Below are 22,990 nucleotides of genomic sequence, written 5' to 3' on the forward strand. Positions count from 1 at the left end.
GAGATAAACACATAAAGAACCAAACTGTTTCTACTCTACAGAGATAAACACATAAAGAACCAAACTGTTTCTACTCTACAGAGATAAACACATAAAGAACCAAACTGTTTCTACTCTACAGAGATAAACACATAAAGAACCAAACTGTTTCTACTCTACAGAGAGATAAACACATAAAGAACCAAACTGTTTCTACTCTACAGAGATAAACACATAAAGAACCAAACTGTTTCTACTCTACAGAGAGATAAACACATAAAGAACCAAACTGTTTCTACTCTACAGAGATAAACACATAAAGAACCAAACTGTTTCTACTCTACAGAGATAAACACATAAAGAACCAAACTGTTTCTACTCTACAGAGAGATAAACACATAAAGAACCAAACTGTTTCTACTCTACAGAGATAAACACATAAAGAACCAAACTGTTTCTACTCTACAGAGATAAACACATAAAGAACCAAACTGTTTCTACTCTACAGAGAGATAAACACATAAAGAACAAAACTGTTTCTACTCTACAGAGATAAACACAAAGAACCAAACTGTTTCTACTCTACAGAGATAAACACATAAAGAACCAAACTGTTTCTACTCTACAGAGAGATAAACACATAAAGAACCAAACTGTTTCTACTCTACAGAGATAAACACATAAAGAACCAAACTGTTTCTACTCTACAGAGATAAACACATAAAGAACCAAACTGTTTCTACTCTACAGAGATAAACACATAAAGAACCAAACTGTTTCTACTCTACAGAGAGATAAACACATAAAGAACCAAACTGTTTCTACTCTACAGAGATAAACACATAAAGAACCAAACTGTTTCTACTCTACAGAGATAAACACATAAAGAACCAAACTGTTTCTACTCTACAGAGATAAACACAAAGAACCAAACTGTTTCTACTCTACAGAGATAAACACATAAAGAACCAAACAGTTTCTACTCTACAGAGAGATAAACACACAAAGAACCAAACTGTTTCTACTCTACAGAGATAAACACATAAAGAACCAAACTGTTTCTACTCTACAGAGAGATAAACACATAAAGAACCAAACTGTTTCTACTCTACAGAGAGATAAACACATAAAGAACCAAACTGTTTCTACTCTACAGAGATAAACACATAAAGAACCAAACTGTTTCTACTCTACAGAGATAAACACATAAAGAACCAAACTGTTTCTACTCTACAGAGATAAACACATAAAGAACCAAACTGTTTCTACTCTACAGAGAGATAAACACATAAAGAACCAAACTGTTTCTACTCTACAGAGAGATAAACACATAAAGAACCAAACTGTTTCTACTCTACAGAGATAAACACATAAAGAACCAAACTGTTTCTACTCTACAGAGAGATAAACACATAAAGAACCAAACTGTTTCTACTCTACAGAGAGATAAACACATAAAGAACCAAACTGTTTCTACTCTACAGAGATAAACACATAAAGAACCAAACTGTTTCTACTCTACAGAGATAAACACATAAAGAACCAAACTGTTTCTACTCTACAGAGATAAACACATAAAGAACCAAACTGTTTCTACTCTACAGAGAGATAAACACATAAAGAACCAAACTGTTTCTACTCTACAGAGAGATAAACACATAAAGAACCAAACTGTTTCTACTCTACAGAGATAAACACATAAAGAACCAAACTGTTTCTACTCTACAGAGAGATAAACACATAAAGAACCAAACTGTTTCTACTCCAGAGAGATAAACACATAAAGAACCAAACTGTTTCTACTCTACAGAGAGATAAACACATAAAGAACCAAACTGTTTCTACTCTACAGAGAGATAAACACATAAAGAACCAAACTGTTTCTACTCTACAGAGAGATAAACACATAAAGAACCAAACTGTTTCTACTCTACAGAGATAAACACATAAAGAACCAAACTGTTTCTACTCTACAGAGATAAACACATAAAGAACCAAACTGTTTCTACTCTACAGAGATAAACACATAAAGAACCAAACTGTTTCTACTCCAGAGAGATAAACACATAAAGAACCAAACTGTTTCTACTCCAGAGAGATAATCATGTCAGGAAGAGATACGAGATGAAGATTTCCACATCAGACTTCAGATTGATAAATAAATCTCTTCAAGGAGAAGTCCTCTCCTGTCCTCACCTTTAACCCGCATATAGAAGTACAATCACTTGAATGCATATTTATAAAGTGACTGCTGAAATTAATGTTTAAATTACACTTTACTAAACTTAATTTTGCTGTTAGTGTTGCAGCAGACCCCTCACTGACAGGTAGCAGGCTCACAGGTACAAAACAAACACATCCTGATTGAGCTAAGGAAGCTAACAACACTTAGCTTTAGTGTCAGTGTGAACTCACTTCATAAAACAGCTGCATATTAACATCTGCACAGCGCACTGACTGTTACATGGAAGTTTTTAGACGCTTGCTAAGAGACAAATTTGCACTTAGAGACCGCCACGCCAAATCCCGTCCAAAAAAACGACCAATTACAGTAAACACACCTGTTAAACACGAACACAAGATAAATAACAACATACAAGTTGTTAACACATGTTGTGTGGTCATATCAAACAAAACGGCACAGTTTTTATACAACACATTAAAGTATGTTTTAAATGCAACTCGCTCTGTTGGCTTTTATTAAAAGAAATCGTGATTATGTTGAGAAATGTAAAACTTTTAAGTCTCAAATGAATGCCGAATAATAAAGAAGAACTGCAATATTTGTAAAATGATCTTACTTTATGTTAAACTTTATTATAATATGCGTAGCCACAAGTAACGTCACACTAAACTGTCAGATTTTTGAACGGAGTTCGGCGGGACGCTCTAACAGGTTGACAGCGACGTGAACGCAGCATAGTAAACAAGCCAAGTTAGCTTCCGCTGCTAACTTGCTAACGACGTATCGGAAATGGACAACCAGAAGTAACAACAAGTTCAGCCGACATTAAATGTCACACAACCACTCAGTACGATGTCGTGTTCCGCTATTATTCACTATGAGTGAACTTGTTCTCAGCAGAGCTCCATGTAGAGGTGATCTCAGAGCCCCGGGAAGGCCTCTCTTCCTCCGGGCAGCTCTCCTCCTCCTCCTCCGTCTCACACTCACCCTGGTCGAAGTGATGTCCATCATAACCTCCTGGAAGGCGGCCGTCTCCTCGGCCTGTCGCTGAGTATGCAGCGCTATCTTCTCGCTGAACTTTCTGGGGTTGGAAGCCCCGGACCCGGAGCCCGAAGTGGGTCCAGGTCCGGGTCCACAGCCGCCTGTACCCGTCGCAGACATCTTCACCGAGCGGACGGGACGACTTGACGTAGTGGAATGATTTTCGGCAGAGAGACGCGAGAAAGTGAAGACGTCTCACTCTGCTGCTATTTCAACGGGCAGAAAATGTCAACAAGTGAGCGCTGCTGTTTTATCACCAGGGGAGCGCTGAAAAGTCTCCATGTTACAACCATTCAGCGGCTTACAGAGAGTAAGTGTGCTGATAGTTCATTTAGTTATGGGGGGGGGGGGGGGAGCAAAGCCGTAATGAATCCTCGAGGCTTTCTTGCTATTTGTGCCGAAAAAAGATTCGATGCCTCGGTGCTTCAAATTAGCAAACATGGCAACCTCTAGTGGCCTGTGGAAGTTATAGCAGCGGAAAGCAAACCGGCTGGTTTTAATAGTTTTTGTTTCGTTTTAGTGAAGTATTAGTCAAATCTACTTTATCAAATACTTAAAATCTAAATAATAAAATGACGATATTACTGTTAATATGGTTACTTGAAGATATTAAAGTGTTATTGAGTAAACTGCCAAATAAGTGCAGTATTACTATTGGAATGTGCGCTTTTATTATTATTTTCTTAACACACTAATTGGCATTAAAATCTACACAACTGACTAGAGACAGTGTCTGACTATTGCAGCAAAAACATAATAAAAAGTAAGAAAAACACAAATACAGTGACCTCCTTAGAGGTCAACTGAGTGCAAAAATATAAAATGAAGTTAAATGATTATCTTTCAGTTATCATCTTATGCGTACACATTTTATTTTTACTTTTTGAGACTTCAAGTTCTTCACAGAAACAATGTTTTTACTCTTCATGAGTTTCGTGTCATATTTTTGCGTTAAGTAAATTTCTTTGAATAATGTGAATTTTTTTGCGTTTCATTTAATATTCATGATACATTTAATTTGGATTTTTCAAGTTTAGTTAAGTTTTGTTTTTTTCCAATTGATCTTCAGGGCCACCATACATGTTAATACTCACATAGAGTTTTAGTTATGTGAATTTTTACCCTTATTATGTGTTATTATGTGATTATTATGGGCATTTCTAGGTCTTACAAAAATAAATAAACAATAAAAAAAATGAAAAATGTAATTTATCGAAAGATTCAGATCATCCACGTAATATATATATATATATATATATATATATATATATTTTTAAGTGTCTAATCTATCATGAAGGCTTTGTCACTGTGAGAAAAGTCCTGAAATAGTCACGTGTCGAGAAAATCCCATGCTCGCATCTAAAATAGTATCAGAGTGTAATTTCCTTCAGATCTCTGCTGCCTGTTCTCCATGGTAACGGCGTGTGTGTGTGTGTGTGTGTGTGCGTGTGTGTGTGTGCGTGTGTGCGTGTGTGTGTGTGTGCGTGTGTGTGTGTGTCTGCGTGTGAGGTCAAATAAGAACAAGGTTGAAGTGTGAACGCCCACTCACACACAAAAGGTGGATCCCTTTACGAGTTCAAACCAACGAGGAGTGAGTCATCCTGTCAAACACAGACAAGCTTTGATTCATGACAGGCGGATGCAGCGCGCCCTCTGGCGGCAGATTCCCGCTACTGCACGCCGAAAGGTAAAAAAACACAGAGGTGAACTTCCTCCTCCTGATTCATATAAGTACAAATATAAACATGTTTTTATAAAGGTAAGGGGCTTAACCGTTGCTACTAAGGCCGGAGCTCTTCCTCTAGCTTTTGCTTCAACCTCACATAATTAAATAAGAATAAAAGATCAAAAAAGGAGACAAAAGAGAGTCATGATCCTCTAAAAAAAATGTTTTTGATTCTGCTTGAGGGTACAAGACGACAGAGAATAAAAACCCCAATAGCCAGAAAAATGATAAAATAAATTAAATGTATGCTGAAAAAGGCTGAGAATTAAAAATATGATATATTTGCTTTATTTGACAGAAGTTGACACCTAACAAGTCAAAACCAAATTAGTTTTAAAGAGTACATATCATCCCCCTCCTCCACCTTTTCAAACAGTCCTCCTCCACCTTTTCAAACAGTCCTCCTCCACCTTTTCTAACAGCCCCCTCCTCCACCTTTTCTAACAGTCCCCTCCTCCACCTTTTCTAACAGTCCCTTCCTCCACCTTTTCTAACAGTCCCCCTCCTCCATCTTTTCAAACAGTCCTCCTCCACCTTTTCTAACAGCCCCCCTCCTCCACCTTTTCTAACAGTCCCCCTCCTCCACCTTTTCTAACAGTCCCTTCCTCCACCTTTTCTAACAGTCCCCTCCTCCACCTTTTCTAACAGTCCCTTCCTCCACCTTTTCTAACAGTCCCCTCCTCCACCTTTTCTAACAGTCCTCCTCCATCTTTTCAAACAGTCCTCCTCCATCTTTTCAAACAGTCCTCCTCCTCCTCCACCTTTTCAAACAGTCCTCTCCTCCACCTTTTCAAACAGTCTCCTCCTCCACCTTTTTAAACAGTCCCCCTCCTCCACCTTTTCTAACAGTCTCCTCCTCCACCTTTTTAAACAGTCCCCCTCCTCCACCTTTTCAAACAGTCTCCTCCTCCACCTTTTTAAACAGTCCTCCTCCTCCACCTTTTCAAACAGTCTCCTCCTCCACCTTTTTAAACAGTCCCCCTCCTCCACCTTTTCAAACAGTCCCCTCCTCCACCTTTTCTAACAGTCCCCTCCTCCACCTTTTCTAACAGTCCTCCTCCATCTTTTCAAACAGTCCTCCTCCATCTTTTCAAACAGTCCTCCTCCTCCATCTTTTCAAACAGTCCTCCTCCATCTTTTCAAACAGTCCCCTCCTCCACCTTTTCTAACAGTCCTCCTCCATCTTTTCAAACAGTCCCCTCCTCCACCTTTTCAAACAGTCTCCTCCTCCACCTTTTTAAACAGTCCCCCTCCTCCACCTTTTCAAACAGTCCCCTCCTCCACCTTTTCAAACAGTCCCCTCCTCCACCTTTTCATCTGTGCTTTGGTCAAAATATAACATGAATCAAGCACCAGAGGAGGTTTGTGACCCTGTATAAACCAGCTCTCTCAGAACGCTCCGTTTTGGTGTGTGTGTCTCTTTAAATGTAATTACATTATGAAGAATATAGATTAATTATAAGAGGTGACCTCCAGAAACTATACGAGATGAATCCAAAAGAAAGACTTGATGGGCTGTACAGGAACAGGAAGTCTAAAGATCAGTAGATGGGCAACATGCGGTTCATTTAAATGTTTTTTTTAATTGTTTTTAAATGATTCAGATCTCCTTTACGCTTTGCTTTTTCACATTCCCAACGTTTAAATGTGTCAATATGAGGAGATTCTTAGATTCTTAATTTAAAAAGGAGTTTGTAGTTTTCACATTATTTTTGGAGAAAAACAAAAAAAACTGCAAAAATACTGAAACCAGACTAAAAGAATCTGTGACTGTAACCCCCCCCCCCCCCAAAAAAAAGACTCCAAGGCTCGGTGTGGTTTGAAAAAACGATCTCTTGTTTAATTCAGTCTTTGGGGATCATCACAACACAGAACATTTCACACAGTAATTCAAATATTGTAGTGCTTTGAATCAGACTCGGGTGTCAGGATTACAAAAATACACGAGTCTCCGTCTAAACGATAAAGAGAGGATAAATCAGAGCAGCTCTCAAACCGCTCGGACGCTTCAGTGTAGTAAATTCCTCTGAATGAACGACAACAAGCGGCTCTTTGTGTTTGTGCAGCGCCGCGTCTTCTTTGCAGCGTCACAATCAAAAGACTTCTTTTTTCTTTCTAAAAGTGAGAGGAGGAGAAGTTGGAGTTTGTCCCGTTGAACAAAGCGTTTCCTGTTTTTCTGCTGCTCGTCAAAGAAGAAGAAAAAAAAAAGAAAAAAACTGATTACACACATTCTCTCTGCGTCCGTGTTCAGGATGGATCTTCACGCCATGGGAACTCAAAGTTTAGTTTATTTTGTTGTTGCAGAGATTTGTTGAAGTCGACTGCACAGAGCTCGGAGATCACATGGGAGGTTTTCGGCCGCTGCATGTGGTCACATTTAAACTCAGGAGGGGGCTTTAATTAACCCTCATAAACACAAAGAACTCATGACATCTGTGTGCAAAAGAACAAAAGAACAATGATCGATCCAGAGAAAAGACATAAAAACATTAAAAAAGCAGCTTCTCAGATGTGGAGTTCTTCTCATTTACGTCACCATGAACTGAATATTTGTGGGTTTTAGGCTGCTGGACTTTTCAAAGCGTCCCTTTGAAGCCTCAAAAAAACAAAGAACCATAAAGTTCATCCAGCATTTACAGCAGACCTCACTGATAGAAAGCTTCTCTGCCCGAGAGCAAACTAACAAAAGGAAAAAGGTTCATGGTTAGTAAAAAGAAAAAACATTATTTTATAAAAGCTGATTGTAAAATATTTTTAAACATATGAAGAGATTCCAGGATGAATAATTTAAAAGTTAAAGGTCCAATCAGTAAGATGTGTAGAGAGTGAGATGATAAAGGTATCTTACTATCTGATCATTAAGGAAACATGTTGAAGTGCTGGCTTCTCTAACAACAATGCAGCAGTCAGTATGTCCTCCTTCTAACTTTAGATTCTGCTCCTGAATGCTCTGGATTTGTTTGGACCATTAAAGCACTTTAAAATCAAAATACACTTCAAATACTTGTTTCTCAAACCCAGATTCTGTCTCATCGGTTCGTTCTTTTCATACTGAATGATGTCAGAGTGTTCATGACTGTGATTGGCTCATCATTTGCTGTGAAAAAGAGGATGATGTAACCTCATGATTGACAGCTTTGTTGACCAATGAGGCTCCTGCATTGCTGTGTGCACCGGATTATTAGAGTAGAAGAAGAGCGGTGAGAGGAAACGTAACGAGCACTGACACGACTAACACAAAGATCTGTTCTGCTGAGGACCGGACCCACCTGAGCGACCTTTGACCTCTTAACAGGAAGTTAAATGTGTGGGTTTTTTTTTTGGCTCCTACGAGGTCACCAGTGGAATATGTCAGCGCTCGTCGTTGGGGGGGATTCAGCGTCAGTTTAGTACAACAGAAGGAGACGGTGATGTGTCGTCCATATTTATATACCGTCAATAATCATTAACCATCTCTCCGCCGCCTGTTTGTCGTATCGAGGATCTGAGGTTGAGTATTTTTTTTTAAACGCTGTCACCGTGTTTGACTTCTTAAAAACCTTTTTTGTTATTTTCTAAAATGTTTAAAACTTTGTGAGGATGAAACTCCTGATCTGATCTACGGTCTGTGAACGCATCAGAGCTTACACGCTTCTTCTGTCACACGTGTCAATCTTGTCCCCGTTTCCATGGTTACAGCTTGATGAAGAGCACGGCGGTGACGACGGCGAAGCCCACCAGCAGCATGGCGACCTTGAGGATGCGGTTCCTGGCGGAGCTGAGCTCGTGCGGCAGGATCTCCATGAAGGTGATGTAGAGGAAGGTCCCGGCGGCGAGCCCCTCCAGCGTGGAGCGGGCCAGCTGGTGCTGCGGCGACATGCGCGTCTCGGTGAGGCCGATCCCCACGGCGATGCCGAGCGGTGACATGACGGCGAACAGCAGCAGGCAGCCGACCACGACGGAGCGCCGCAGCCGGCTCTGACACAGCTTGAAGGACAGGCTGAAGGAGATGACGCTCTTATGGATCATCAGCGCCAAGCAAATCTCCAGAACCTCCTTCCCCTCCTCCACCAGGCCCACCGCCAGACCCTCGAACACCGAGTGCAGCGACAGCGAGAAGACCAGGATGAAGGCTCGCAGCGCCGACTGCGAGTTGAAGTCCACGTGGAAGTGGCTGGCGTTGGAGTCGTCTGAGCCGCGGCGGTGCGAGTGGGAGTGGGGACGCCCGTTGGCCTGGACGCTGGATTCCACCAGCAGAGCCCGACGCTCCTCTGTCACCGACGACGACTGGTCCTTGAAGGCCAGGATGATCTGCTCCAGGACCAGGACCAGGAAGAACCCCATGGCAACGATGAACTCTGGGAGAGGGAACTGGAGCTGAAAGGAGAGGGGGAGGAGTCAGTTTGACCACAAAGATGTCCGTTATATTTACACGCTGAAGAGATCTGGGGCTCAAAATGAGATCCAGAACTTTTGGAAAAAATGAATTTTTTGATAATTGAACTGAGAGATTATCAAATATTTGTTCCCTCGTTCTTCTGTTTCTGTTGCCGTGGTATCAAACATGTTTCCACATCGTTTGATTTTTACTCATAAAGTTTTAAATTCTGGCATCATGGCCGCCTACAGGCAGAGAGCTTCAACCTGCATGAAACAACAAATACTCCACAGTTCATTAACTCAAAGTAGCTGTTTTTGTCCCTCACAGGCTCACATTGTTATTCTAGTGTGACACACACCCGGCGAGCCTTTCCAGATTTGTGTTGATTTTAAATTGTGACTATTTTCACTTTTTAGAATTCCTTTAAAAGAATTGTTTGTATTTTAAAGTTCTTTTAAAAGTGATTTTTATTCCTTAATCTTGCCTTGTTTATTATTCTATGACCTGTTTTTATATTTGCTGTCCTTGTAAAGCACTTTGTAACTTGTTTTTGAAAAGTGCTCTATAAATAAAGATTATTATTATTATTAACCATTCGGTGTCCGAGCACGTTTGACCCCCCAAAGTCCGGCTCGTTGGACTGGTGTGATGGCTCCGTACCATTCTGAAGCACGATACACTTCCTCGCCCTGGCGCAGTAGGAAGGTGTGCAGTACGGACAGATACACAACGTGGACATGACACATGAACGACCGCCGCCAGGAGTGTCAGGGCGCACTCACACGAGGCCGAGTCCCCGCCTCCACATTCCCCCCGCTGGCCTGCACTCACACTGCTCCAGGACTAACCGGACTCATTTTTTTAATTTGTAATTTTCTACTCTTTTTTTCTTATAATGCTTTTCTATTTTATATATAATTTTAACTTTTTTGTAGAAGCTGACTCAGGGAGAAACGCACAAAAATTCCAATGTACCTGTACTGTCCTGTACCTGAGCACATGGCAATAAACATCTATTCTATTCTATTCTATTAAACACAACACGTTCTCGGTTTCACAGCCGGATTCTTACTCAACAAACTGACTCAGAACTAAACTGAGAATCACCTTTAAATAAGATATAAATATAATGAACTGTTTTATGAATTTCTGGTAATATAAGGTGTGATGTTGTAAACATGTCGTTATCTCTGTGAACACAGGAGGAAGTGCTGAGGAGAGGAAACGAGCGGATGTAAAGAGGATTCAGGACACAGATAAGAGAAACCTCAAATACACGATATCCAGTCCTGTTGGTTATGAAATCATAACTGATGTCTGTTTAGGAGCTACAAACACAAACAACATCATCTGCAACAAGTCGGATTATTTCTATAACGATATTTAAACGTCTGTCGCCGGCTCGCTGTGAGATTACCAACACGCTGCAGAAACAGACTTTAGTTTACATTTTAAACACAGCGATGAGAGGGCGGTTTGACTGTGAAAAGAAAGTAGGAAAACATGACTCATATGTCCACAGGGGGGCGCCAAAATCAACACAAACAGCAGGAGCTTTAAAACAGCAGAATGTAGACGTTTCATCAACTGAACTCTTGAAAATATCTAGAGATCTATCAGGAGGACTGACCCTGAAATCCTCCATCCTGCTGCATTCTCACATCAGATCACTCTGACTTTCTGCAGAATAAATACGAGGAGGCTGGAGGAGAAACTCTGAGTGAAGAGAGAAATATTCAGATGTTTGAGTGACGCTCAGAGGGGAGATATCAGGATGTTTTCAGCAGGTGTGAAAACATGTTGTGTTGCTCACTATCTTCACAAGCAATCTTCTAGCTGTGTCGCCATCTTCTGGTCAGGCAGAGAAACAGGAATAAAATAAGGACCTGAGAGGCTGAAGTCGCATACGATACGTTAAGTCACTGATTGAGGGAACGTACAAAAAATAAATTCTAAGAATTAATTGGATCTGACAAATGAATGTGTAAACTGTTAATTTAGAATAAAAGCTTCAGAAAACAACGAGTGCTGAAGAAAACACATCAAACACCATGTGGTGAGAGACAGGAAGTGTGGGGAGAAACACACACACACATTAGACACACACATACACGCACACACACACACAGTTACCACAGTTATAACTTTGGCCTGTTGAAGCAGCTGGAGGTTAATTCAATGTTATTTGAGGGGGAGGAACGAGATTCCCGTTAAACACCCCCTCCTTCCACACACACTACACACTAGACAAACACACACACACACACACACACACACACCACAGGTTTCCCAGCAGTGTCTTTTTTAGCATCGACCTTTAGCTACCCTGAAAAATCAGTTTGAGGCGTTTTGAAGCCGAGCAGCAGCGAGTCTGTCGGCACAGAGGTGTGTCGTCTCACTTTAACCTGAGGTCAAAGTTTACAGAGAATCACCACAGGTCACACACTGATGGTAGAGGCCGCTGAGTAAAGAGTCCATCAGTATTAACTCATCCATTCATACACATTCACACACTGATGGTAGAGGCCGCTGAGTAAAGAGTCCATCAGTATTAACTCATCCATTCATACACATTCACACACTGATGGTAGAGGCTGCTGAGTAAAGAGACCATCAGTATTAACTCATCCATTCATACACATTCACACGCTGATGGTAGAGGCCGCTGAGTAAAGAGTCAATCAGTATTAACTCATCCATTCATACACATTCACACGCTGATGGTAGAGGCCGCTGAGTAAAGAGTCCATCAGTATTAATTCATCCATTCATACACATTCACACGCTGATGGTAGAGGCCGCTGAGTAAAGAGTCCATCAGTATTAATTCATCCATTCATACACATTCACACGCTGATGGTAGAGGCCGCTGAGTAAAGAGTCCGTCAGTATTAACTCATCCATTCATACACATTCACACGCTGATGGTAGAGGCCGCTGAGTAAAGAGTCCGTCAGTGTTAACTCATCCATTCATACACATTCACACGCTGATGGTAGAGGCCGCTGAGTAAAGAGTCCGTCAGTGTTAACTCATCCATTCATACACATTCACACGCTGATGGTAGAGGCCGCTGAGTAAAGAGTCCGTCAGTGTTAACTCATTCATACACATTCACACGCTGATGGTAGAGGCCGCTGAGTAAAGAGTCCGTCAGTGTTAACTCATCCATTCATACACATTCACACACTGATGGTAGAGGCTGCTGAGTAAAGAGTCCGTTAGTGTTAACTCATCCATTCACACACATTCACACACTGATGGTAGAGGCTGCTGAGTAAAGAGTCCGTTAGTGTTAACTCATCCATTCACACACATTCACACACTGATGGTAGAGGCTGCTGAGTAAAGAGTCAGTCTGCCGTCTCACCGTGATGCCGGCGTTGCTGAAGGCCTCGTTGATGCTCTGCAGGTAGTCCGGCAGCAGGTCCAGCAGGCAGGTGGCCAAAAACACGCCTCCAGCAAAACAGCTGATCAGACTGAGGAGCCGGCGCCGCAAATCTGCAGAATAAAAGATCAGACATGAACCTCTGCACCTCCTCACTCGATGCAGCCTGCGAGTCAAAAATCAAATATGAACACATTTAAAACACTGAGTGTAATCTACTGACAACCAACAGAGGGCGCCCCCCGTCTCACACACCAGGTCTGCAGACGTGCACCTTGAGCATCAGCAAAACGACACAACGATCTGCGTCTGAGATATTTAATGACAGATCTTATGAATGATAGATCAGATGAATGTTGAGGTAAGGATTCTGATGAAGAGGATGTTGAAGGTGAGGCTGGTCTGGGAGGACGGACTGACTGCAGGGCTGGGGGGGGGACTCAGGAGGGGGGGTTCTGTCTCAGGCGTGATTCTGCCCGAGCTGATCTTGACCGGGACTGATCCAAGAATTAAACAAACAAGATGAAGGAATGAGGAAGGAGCAACGAGTAAGGAGGAACAAGGAAGGATGGATGAGAGGAAGGGAAGGAAGGAAGGGTTGGTCGAAGAACTTCAGCGAAGAAACGTGGCGTCAAGAGGCGTTAAAAATATGAAAACTGGATCAAGAGAAACAAGAGAACTGTGTCCCTCGGGCAGGATGGGACACAGAGGGGGGAGGCCTTGTCCCAGCAGCAGAATCCAGACAATAAAGTTTTGTCATTTATTTGCCTGGAAACAAAATCTGCAGTGAAGTTTTCAACCTCACAGATGAAAAAACACCAAACTGGAACAGCGTACCCTGAGACTAAGTGCTCTGTGTCTGTTGTACTTGGATTTTAATCTCAGACAGAATATTGAAAAATAACATTTCCTGCACACTACTCTCATGCTCGGCATCTCCAATTTATTAGAAACAAATCTAAACGTTTCGTTCCCTCTGAATCTTCGTCAAGTTCTCAAACTATTTCCCCACCATGAATAAAGCAGACTAAGCTCCACCTCCTGTGCAAACTGCCGGTTGTGTTTTGATTTGTGTTTTTCATATATTTACATATCAGGGTGAGTGACTCTGATGCTGCTGACACTTCTAATAGGACTAAATGTCGCACAGCTGAGGACACACAGATCATCCATTATCTTTACCACTGTTTCCCGTTCAGGGTCGCAGTGGGGGGCGGGGGCCTGGAGCCGATCCCAGCTGTCATTGGGTCAGAGTACTGACATTTTATTTGAGGTTAAACAAATAAAAATGTTGGTACAGAGACTTCCGGTGATGCAAGCACCTGAGTAGCCCTGCTCCATCAGAGCTCCCGCACATTATCCTGCAACATTGGTTTCACTATTTCTTTTGGCGAGAAACTTTGAAGCAAAGCGGAGTAACTACTCCAGGTGATGTCCTTGGACCAATTCTGGAGCAAAATGCCTCCCAAACAGCTTTCTAAGAAGAAAGATACACCTGCAGCCTCACCTGCAGCCTACCCCCAGCAGCTAAAGCGTGTGATGCTAACTCCGAAGCAGACCCGAGGCTGACCAAAGCTCTGGAGACAATGACAGCAAATATTGACGCTATGATGGATGAAAAGCTAGAAAAGATGGTACATGATATTAACGCCAATATCTCCCAGAGTTTAAAAGAAGTCAACGACCGAGTTAACGAGGCGGAGCAGCGGATACTAGCTGTGGAAAACATGTCAATCGGCGCCCAGCAACGTCTGGTGGTTATGGAAGCAAAAATACACAAGCTAACTGAACGGCTTAACGACTATGAAAATAGAGGTCGACGTAAAAACTTAAGAATCATGGATCCCAAAGGTCCTTCACCTGGACACCAAAGCGGGTTTCACAACAGAGAGCCATGATAGTGAGGTTTAACAACAGAGAGCCGTGATAGTGAGGTCTAACAACAGAGAGCCGTGATAGTGAGGTTTGACAACATGATAGTGAGGTTTAACAACAGAGAGCCATGATAGTGAGGTTTGACAACATGATAGTGAGGTTTAACAACAGAGAGCCGTGATAGTGAGGTTTGACAACATGATAGTGAGGTTTAACAACAGAGAGCCATGATAGTGAGGTTTAACAACAGAGAGCCATGATAGTGAGGTTTAACAACAGAGAGCCATGATAGTGAGGTTTCACAACATGATAGTGAGGTTTAACAACAGAGAGCCGTGATGGTGAGGTTTAACAACAGAGAGCCATGATAGTGAGGTTTAACAACATGATAGTGAGGTTTAACAACAGAGAGCCGTGATAGTGAGGTTTAACAACAGAGAGCCATGATAGTGAGGTTTCACAACATGATAGTGAGGTTTAACAACGGAGAGCCGTGATAGTGAGGTTCCACAACAGAGAGCCATGATAGTGAGGTTTAACAACATGATAGTGAGGTTTAACAACAGAGAGCCGTGATAGTGAGGTTTGACAACATGATAGTGAGGTTTAACAACAGAGAGCCATGATAGTGAGGTTTAACAACATGATAGTGAGGTTTGACAACATAGAGCCGTGATGGTGAGGTTTAACAACATGATAGTGAGGTTTAACAACAGAGAGCCGTGATGGTGAGGTTTAACAACAGAGAGCCATGATAGTGAGGTTTCACAACATGATAGTGAGGTTTAACAACAGAGAGCCGTGATAGTGAGGGTCCACAACAGAGAGCCATGATAGTGAGGTTTCACAACATGATAGTGAGGTTTAACAACAGAGAGCCGTGATAGTGAGGTTTAACAACAGAGAGCCATGATAGTGAGGTTTCACAACAGGATAGTGAGGTTTAACAACAGAGAGCCATGATAGTGAGGTTCCACAACAGAGAGCCATGATAGTGAGGTTTCACAACATGATAGTGAGGTTTAACAACAGAGAGCCGTGATAGTGAGGTTTAACAACAGAGAGCCATGATAGTGAGGTTTCACAACAGGATAGTGAGGTTTAACAACAGAGAGCCATGATAGTGAGGTTCCACAACAGAGAGCCATGATAGTGAGGTTTAACAACATGATAGTGAGGTTTAACAACATAGAGCCGTGATAGTGAGGTTTGACAACATGATAGTGAGGTTTAACAACAGAGAGCCATGATAGTGAGGTTTAACAACATGATAGTGAGGTTTAACAACAGAGAGCCATGATAGTGAGGTTTAACAACAGAGAGCCATGATAGTGAGGTTTAACAACAGAGAGCCATGATAGTGAGGTTTAACAACATGATAGTGAGGTTTAACAACAGAGAGCCATGATAGTGAGGTTTCACAACATGATAGTGAGGTTTAACAACAGAGAGCCGTGATGGTGAGGTTTAACAACATGATAGTGAGGTTTAACAACAGAGAGCCGTGATGGTGAGGTTTAACAACAGAGAGCCGTGATAGTGAGGTTTAACAACATGATAGTGAGGTTTAACAACAGAGAGCCGTGATAGTGAGGTTTAACAACAGAGAGCCGTGATAGTGAGGTTTAACAACAGAGAGCCGTGATAGTGAGGTTTAACAAGAGAGCCATGATAGTGAGGTTTAACAACAGAGAGCCATGATAGTGAGGTTTCACAACATGATAGTGAGGTTTAACAACAGAGAGCCGTGATAGTGAGGTTTAACAACAGAGAGCCATGATAGTGAGGTTTAACAACATGATAGTGAGGTTTAACAACATGATAGTGAGGTTTAACAACAGAGAGCCGTGATAGTGAGGTTTAACAACAGAGAGCCGTGATAGTGAGGTTTAACAACATGATAGTGAGGTTTAACAACAGAGAGCCGTGATAGTGAGGTTTAACAACAGAGAGCCATGATAGTGAGGTTTAACAACATGATAGTGAGGTTTAACAACAGAGAGCCGTGATAGTGAGGTGTGACAACATGATAGTGAGGTTTAACAACAGAGAGCCATGATAGTGAGGTTTAACAACATGATAGTGAGGTTTAACAACAGAGAGCCATGATAGTGAGGTTTAACAACAGAGAGCCGTGATAGTGAGGTTTCACAACAGAGAGCCATGATAGTGAGGTTTAACAACAGAGAGCCATGATAGTGAGGTTTAACAACAGAGAGCCGTGATAGTGAGGTTCTAGAACAGAGAGCCATGATAGTGAGGTTTAACAACAGAGAGCCGTGATAGTGAGGTTTGACAACATGATAGTGAGGTTTAACAACAGAGAGCCATGATAGTGAGGTTTAACAACATGATAGTGAGGTTTAACAACAGAGAGCCATGATAGTGAGGTTTAACAACAGAGAGCCATGATAGTGAGGTTTCACAACATGATAGTGAGGTTTAACAACAGAGAGCCGTGATAGTGAGGTTTAACAACAGAGAGCCATGATAGTGAGGTTTAACAACAAAGAGACATGATAGTGAGGTTTCACAACAGAGAGCCATGATAGTGAGGTTTCACAACAGAGAGCCATGATAGTGAGGTTTAACAACAGAGGGCCATGATAGTGAGGTTTAACAACAGAGAGCCATGATAGTGAAGTTTCACAACAGAGAGCCATGATAGTGAGGTTTAACAACATGATAGTGAGGTTTAACAACAGAGAGCCGTGATAGTGAGGTTTAACAACATGATAGTGAGGTTTAACAACATGATAGTGAGGTTTAACAACAGAGAGCCATGATAGTGAGGTTTAACAACATGATAGTGAGGTTTAACAACAGAGAGCCGTGATAGTGAGGTTTAACAACATGATAGTGAGGTTTAACAACATGATAGTGAGGTTTAACAACAGAGAGCCATGATAGTGAGGTTTAACAACAGAGAGCCGTGATAGTAAGGTTCAACAACAGAGAGCCATGATAGTGAGGTTTAACAACAGAGAGCCGTGATAGTGAGGTTTAACAACAGAGAGCCGTGATAGTGAGGTTTGACAACATGATAGTGAGGTTTAACAACAGAGAGCCATGATAGTGAGGTTTAACAACATGATAGTGAGGTTTAACAACAGAGAGCCATGACAGTGAGGTTTAACAACAGAGAGCCATGATAGTGAGGTTTCACAACATGATAGTGAGGTTTAACAACAGAGAGCCGTGATAGTGAGGTTTAACAACAGAGAGCCATGATAGTGAGGTTTAACAACAAAGAGACATGATAGTGAGGTTTCACAACAGAGAGCCATGATAGTGAGGTTTCACAACAGAGAGCCATGATAGTGAGGTTTAACAACAGAGGGCCATGATAGTGAGGTTTAACAACAGAGAGCCATGATAGTGAGGTTTCACAACATGATAGTGAGGTTTAACAACAGAGAGCCGTGATAGTGAGGTTTAACAACAGAGAGTCGTGATAGTGATGTTTGACAACAGAGAGCCGTGATAGTGAGGTTTAACAACAGAGAGCCGTGATAGTGATGTTTAACAACATGATAGTGAGGTTTAACAACAGAGAGCCGTGATAGTGAGGTTTAACAACATGATAGTGAGGTTTAACAACATGATAGTGAGGTTTAACAACAGAGAGCCATGATAGTGAGGTTTAACAACATGATAGTGAGGTTTAACAACAGAGATCCGTGATAGTGAGGTTTAACAACATGATAGTGAGGTTTAACAACATGATAGTGAGGTTTAACAACAGAGAGCCATGATAGTGAGGTTTAACAACAGAGAGCCATGATAGTGAGGTTTAACAACAGAGAGCCGTGATAGTAAGGTTTAACAACAGAGAGCCATGATAGTGAGGTTTAACAACAGAGAGCCGTGATAGTGAGGTTTAACAACAGAGAGCCGTGATAGTGAGGTTTGACAACATGATAGTGAGGTTTAACAACAGAGAGCCATGATAGTGAGGTTTAACAACATGATAGTGAGGTTTAACAACAGAGAGCCATGATAGTGAGGTTTAACAACAGAGAGCCATGATAGTGAGGTTTCACAACATGATAGTGAGGTTTAACAACAGAGAGCCGTGATAGTGAGGTTTAACAACAGAGAGCCATGATAGTGAGGTTTAACAACAAAGAGACATGATAGTGAGGTTTCACAACAGAGAGCCATGATAGTGAGGTTTCACAACAGAGAGCCATGATAGTGAGGTTTAACAACAGAGGGCCATGATAGTGAGGTTTAACAACAGAGAGCCATGATAGTGAGGTTTCACAACATGATAGTGAGGTTTAACAACAGAGAGCCGTGATAGTGAGGTTTAACAACAGAGAGTCGTGATAGTGATGTTTGACAACAGAGAGCCGTGATAGTGAGGTTTAACAACAGAGAGCCGTGATAGTGATGTTTAACAACAGAGAGCCGTGATAGTGATGTTTAACAACAGAGAGTCGTGATAGTGAGGTTTAACAACAGAGAGCCATGATAGTGAGGTTTAACAACAGAGGGCCATGATAGTGAGGTTTAACAACAGAGAGCCATGATAGTGAGGTTTCACAACATGATAGTGAGGTTTAACAACAGAGAGTCGTGATAGTGAGGTTTAACAACAGAGAGCCGTGATAGTGATGTTTAACAACAGAGAGCCGTGATAGTGAGGTTTAACAACAGAGAGCCGTGATAGTGATGTTTAACAACAGAGAGCCGTGATAGTGATGTTTAACAACAGAGAGTCGTGATAGTGAGGTTTAACAACAGAGAGCCATGATAGTGAAGTTTCACAACAGAGAGCCATGATAGTGAGGTTTAACAACATGATAGTGAGGTTTAACAACAGAGAGCCGTGATAGTGAGGTTTAACAACATGATAGTGAGGTTTAACAACAGAGTAATGGATGCAGTCAGACGTCTCAAGGACGTCCGACTCGACGGTACACGGATCCATTTCTTTCCTGATTTTTCTGCGGCGACACAGAAAAGACGACGCGAGTACGACCAAGTGAGGAAGAAGCTCCAGAACATAGACGGGGCCCGCTACGCCATGATCTACCCCTCTTCTCTCAGGATTACGGTGAATAACACTGTTAAAACATTTAACTCTCCAGAGCAAGCCTCAGCATTTGTTGACACTCTGTAGATGACCTAAAATACACAAATGAAGTCGAAAACGTTGTCTTTTTCTATATATATATCTATATATATATAGATATATATATGTGAGAGCAGTGCTCACCTGTCTGCCTGGAGGGCTTCAATCGGTTTCCTAAACATCTTCGGGGTATCCTCCCATTCTGTGTTTTGTTAAGCTTTATGGAGGAGAATAGTTAACACTCCCTAATCTAAACTCTTTACCTATCAGCTACATTTATGTTATCTAAGTTGTTTATTTATATTGAAGCTTGAGGATGACATAATAATGATGCTGCATGGTGTATTTCTACATTGAAGACTTGGAGGCTTAAACCTAACTACAAATTACTTAAATCATTTTTTCGTTTAGTCTTCCCTTATTTTCTTTGCCCAAATAACCACTCGTAAGAGTCATTACTGCCAACGGGAACTGTAATCTACCAATTATGTTTTTTCTTTACTAGTTTTCTGGCACATCTCCTTCTCTAGTATATCAATGATGTTGGCAATAATTCTTAGTGGTAGGAAGATTGATATACATAAATACATTTATGATTATTTACTGTGCCAGCTAAGGAAGGAAAAAACAAATGCTTGCATTTAGAGTCAGACAAGGGGTCCTCCACCCAATAGGAGGTTTAAATCTCACTCTTTGCGGTCGGTTCTTAGGTTTAAAGGCCGTAATACGGCTTGTGAGGGACCTAGTAATAGTGTTTGTAAATAGTTTTGTTAAAAGGGCCACTGTTCTGTTAATTGTTCGATATGCATTACGTGTCACCAGAGTATTCTTTTTTCATGTGTTTGACAGTGTTGCGCAGCACTTATTTACATTATGTTGCAGTCAAATTTGATTATGAACATTCCTAGTATAAAGCTGTGCACTTGGAATGTGCGGGGCATTCATCACCCAGTTAAGAGAAAGAAGATCCTGACTTCTCTGAAGAAGGAAGGAGTGGAAATTGCACTCCTGCAGGAAACGCATCTTAAGGACCAAGAACATGTTAAACTGAAGAGGGACTGGGTTGGTGATACTTTTTTTTCATCTTACACCTCGAACAGTCGAGGAGTTAGTATCCTGATTAATAAGAAATTGCCTTTTAAGCTTGAATCCTGCGTTAAAGACAGTGAGGGACGATACATTATAATTAAGGGTGTATTTTATGGAAAATCAATCTCAATTCTTAATATATATGTCCCACCAAACCGCCCCACAGACTTTGTTACAAAGGCATTTCTGGAGTTTGCTGAACTTGAGAGTGAATGTTCTGTTGTAGGTGGAGATTTCAATTGTCACCTGAACCCACTCATTGATAAGCTACCTGCTGAGTCTGGAGCCCCTACAAAAAGAGCAAGGGCTTGTAGACGTCTGGGGAGCTATACATCCTAACCAAAAAGAATTCACCTTCTTTTCAAGTGCTCACAAAAGCAGCTCGCGAATTGATTATTTCTTTATCCCTAACCTAATGCTATCTTCTGTGGTGTCTTGTGATATCGGAGTCATTTCTATTTCAGACCATAGCCCAGTTTTTCTACAGTTGCTTTTCAGGGAAAAAACAGGCATTAGTAAATCCTGGAAGTTTGACCCACACCTACTCAGTGACCCAAATTTTATTTCATATTTTACTCGATAAATAAAACTCCTTTAATTTCCCCTTCCATACTTTGGGAGACTAGCAAGGCGTATGCTAGGGGCCTAATCATCTCCTACGTAAAAAGTGAACAGCGCAAGGCGCGGGAAGCCCAAAAGAAACTAGAAAGCGAACTTGCAGAGCTAGAAAAGACATATGCTAATTATCCGTCTGATGTTAATAGCAATGCTGGCTACAATGCTTCTCTGAACTCTCTTCTTACTCACAGGACACAGCAGAGTATTAGGTTCACTCAACAAAGGCTTTATGAACATGGTAACAAGCCAAGCAAATACCTTGCTAAATTAGTAAACAGAAAGACTGATTCACACACAATTTCTTCCATTAAAGACACAAAGGGCCACATTAAATCTGATACGAGCGATATTATTAGTGTCTTTAAGGATTTTTACAGTGGGGAGCCCCAAGGTGTACAGGAATTGATTGATAGATTAATGTCTAAGCTAACTTTACCAAGATTAACAGATGAACAAAAGCAGGCTCTTAATGAACCTATTACAACTCAGGAAGTTTTGGATGCACTGCAGACCCTTCAATCGGGAAAGGACCCGGGCCCTGACCCTAACCCTAACCCTTAGTTGTGAATTTTATAAAGAATTTAAGTCAGTACTTATGGGTCCTTTTTTAGAGATGCTACAAGAATCATTTGAAAAGGGGGTCTTGCCTAGATCTTTGACTGAAGCCAGTATTAGCCTCATCCTTAAAAAAGGGAAGCCGGCTGATGAATGTCCATCATATCGTCCCATTAGCTTGTTAAATGTTGATTTTAAAATATTATCTAAAATTTTGGCGCAACGTCTTGAGAAGGTTCTCCCCTTTATTGTTGAATGATCAGACTGGGTTTATTATTGGTAGAAAGTCCTGCAACACTATGAGGAGGTTGTTAAATGTGATTCAGTTATCACATCAGGAAAAATTGGACAGTATGGTAATAATTTTAGACGCAGAAAAAGCCTTCGACCGAGTCGAATGGCACTTTCTTTTTTCAGTGTTAAACAGTCTTGGGCTTGGGGACATATTCTGCAGATGGGTTAGGTTGCTATATAACAAAGAACTTGCTGCTGTTCGGATTAATGGCCAATCCTCCTCCTTTTTCCACTTGGGGAGAGGGACTAGACAGGGGTCCCCTTTGTCACCGCTGTTATTTGCAGTTGTAATCGAGCCCCTAGCAGAAGCTATAAGAAACAGCCCAAACATCACAGGAATCTCTGTCGGGGATAGAGAGCACAAAATAGCTCTTTATGCGGATGATGTCCTACTTTTTATAACTAACCCAAAGACCGCTATACCAGCATTATTGGAGTTAATAAATCAATTTAGTGAATTTTCAGGATACAAAATACATTTTTCAAAGTATGAAATTATGCCCAATTCTCAGTTTCAACCATCATCGCCTTTTAAATGGTCACCCAAAGGCTTTACTTACCTGGGGATCTCAATTACTCCTTCTGTGGAAGAAATGTACAAGGCCAACTTTGAACCTCTCTTAAAACGTATAAGCGATGATCTAGATAGGTGGGTTTCCCTTCCATTATCTATGCTGGGTAGGATAGCATTACTGAAAATGAACATCCTTCCTAGACTCCTTTACTATTTTCAAATGATCCCAATCCTACTTGGTACTAAAACTATCAAAAAGTTGAATAGCTGGTTCAGTAAATTTATC

The 22,990-nt window shown here is 41.4% G+C and overlaps 1 protein-coding gene and 1 long non-coding RNA gene across 3 annotated transcripts in view; both read right to left on the reverse strand.

The window, feature by feature from the left end:
- Positions 1–5,431: 5,431 nt before the first annotated feature.
- On the reverse strand, positions 5,432–6,177 carry LOC132970622 (uncharacterized). 2 transcript variants are annotated; one of them, XR_009672244.1, is made up of 3 exons: positions 5,972–6,177; positions 5,593–5,686; positions 5,432–5,465 (listed from the first exon to the last, which is right to left on the reverse strand). It is a non-coding gene; the product is annotated as an uncharacterized LOC132970622 (long non-coding RNA). The 2 variants fall into 2 exon arrangements; XR_009672243.1 differs by having other exon boundaries at positions 5,947–6,177.
- A 577-nt stretch (positions 6,178–6,754) lies between these two features.
- LOC132970621 (zinc transporter ZIP1-like) overlaps positions 6,755–22,990 on the reverse strand; it is an 18,838-nt gene continuing 2,602 nt past the window's right edge. Inside the window, exons 2-3 of the mRNA XM_061034477.1 lie at positions 12,662–12,792; positions 6,755–9,287 (exon numbers count right to left, since the gene is read on the reverse strand). Of these exons, the coding sequence (XP_060890460.1) occupies positions 8,604–9,287; positions 12,662–12,792 (815 nt within the window). The 3' untranslated portion in view covers positions 6,755–8,603. The remainder of the gene's footprint in view (positions 9,288–12,661; positions 12,793–22,990) is intronic.

This window comes from Labrus mixtus, unplaced genomic scaffold (genome assembly GCF_963584025.1).
Source record: "Labrus mixtus unplaced genomic scaffold, fLabMix1.1 SCAFFOLD_53, whole genome shotgun sequence".
Lineage (NCBI taxonomy): Eukaryota > Metazoa > Chordata > Actinopteri > Labriformes > Labridae > Labrus > Labrus mixtus.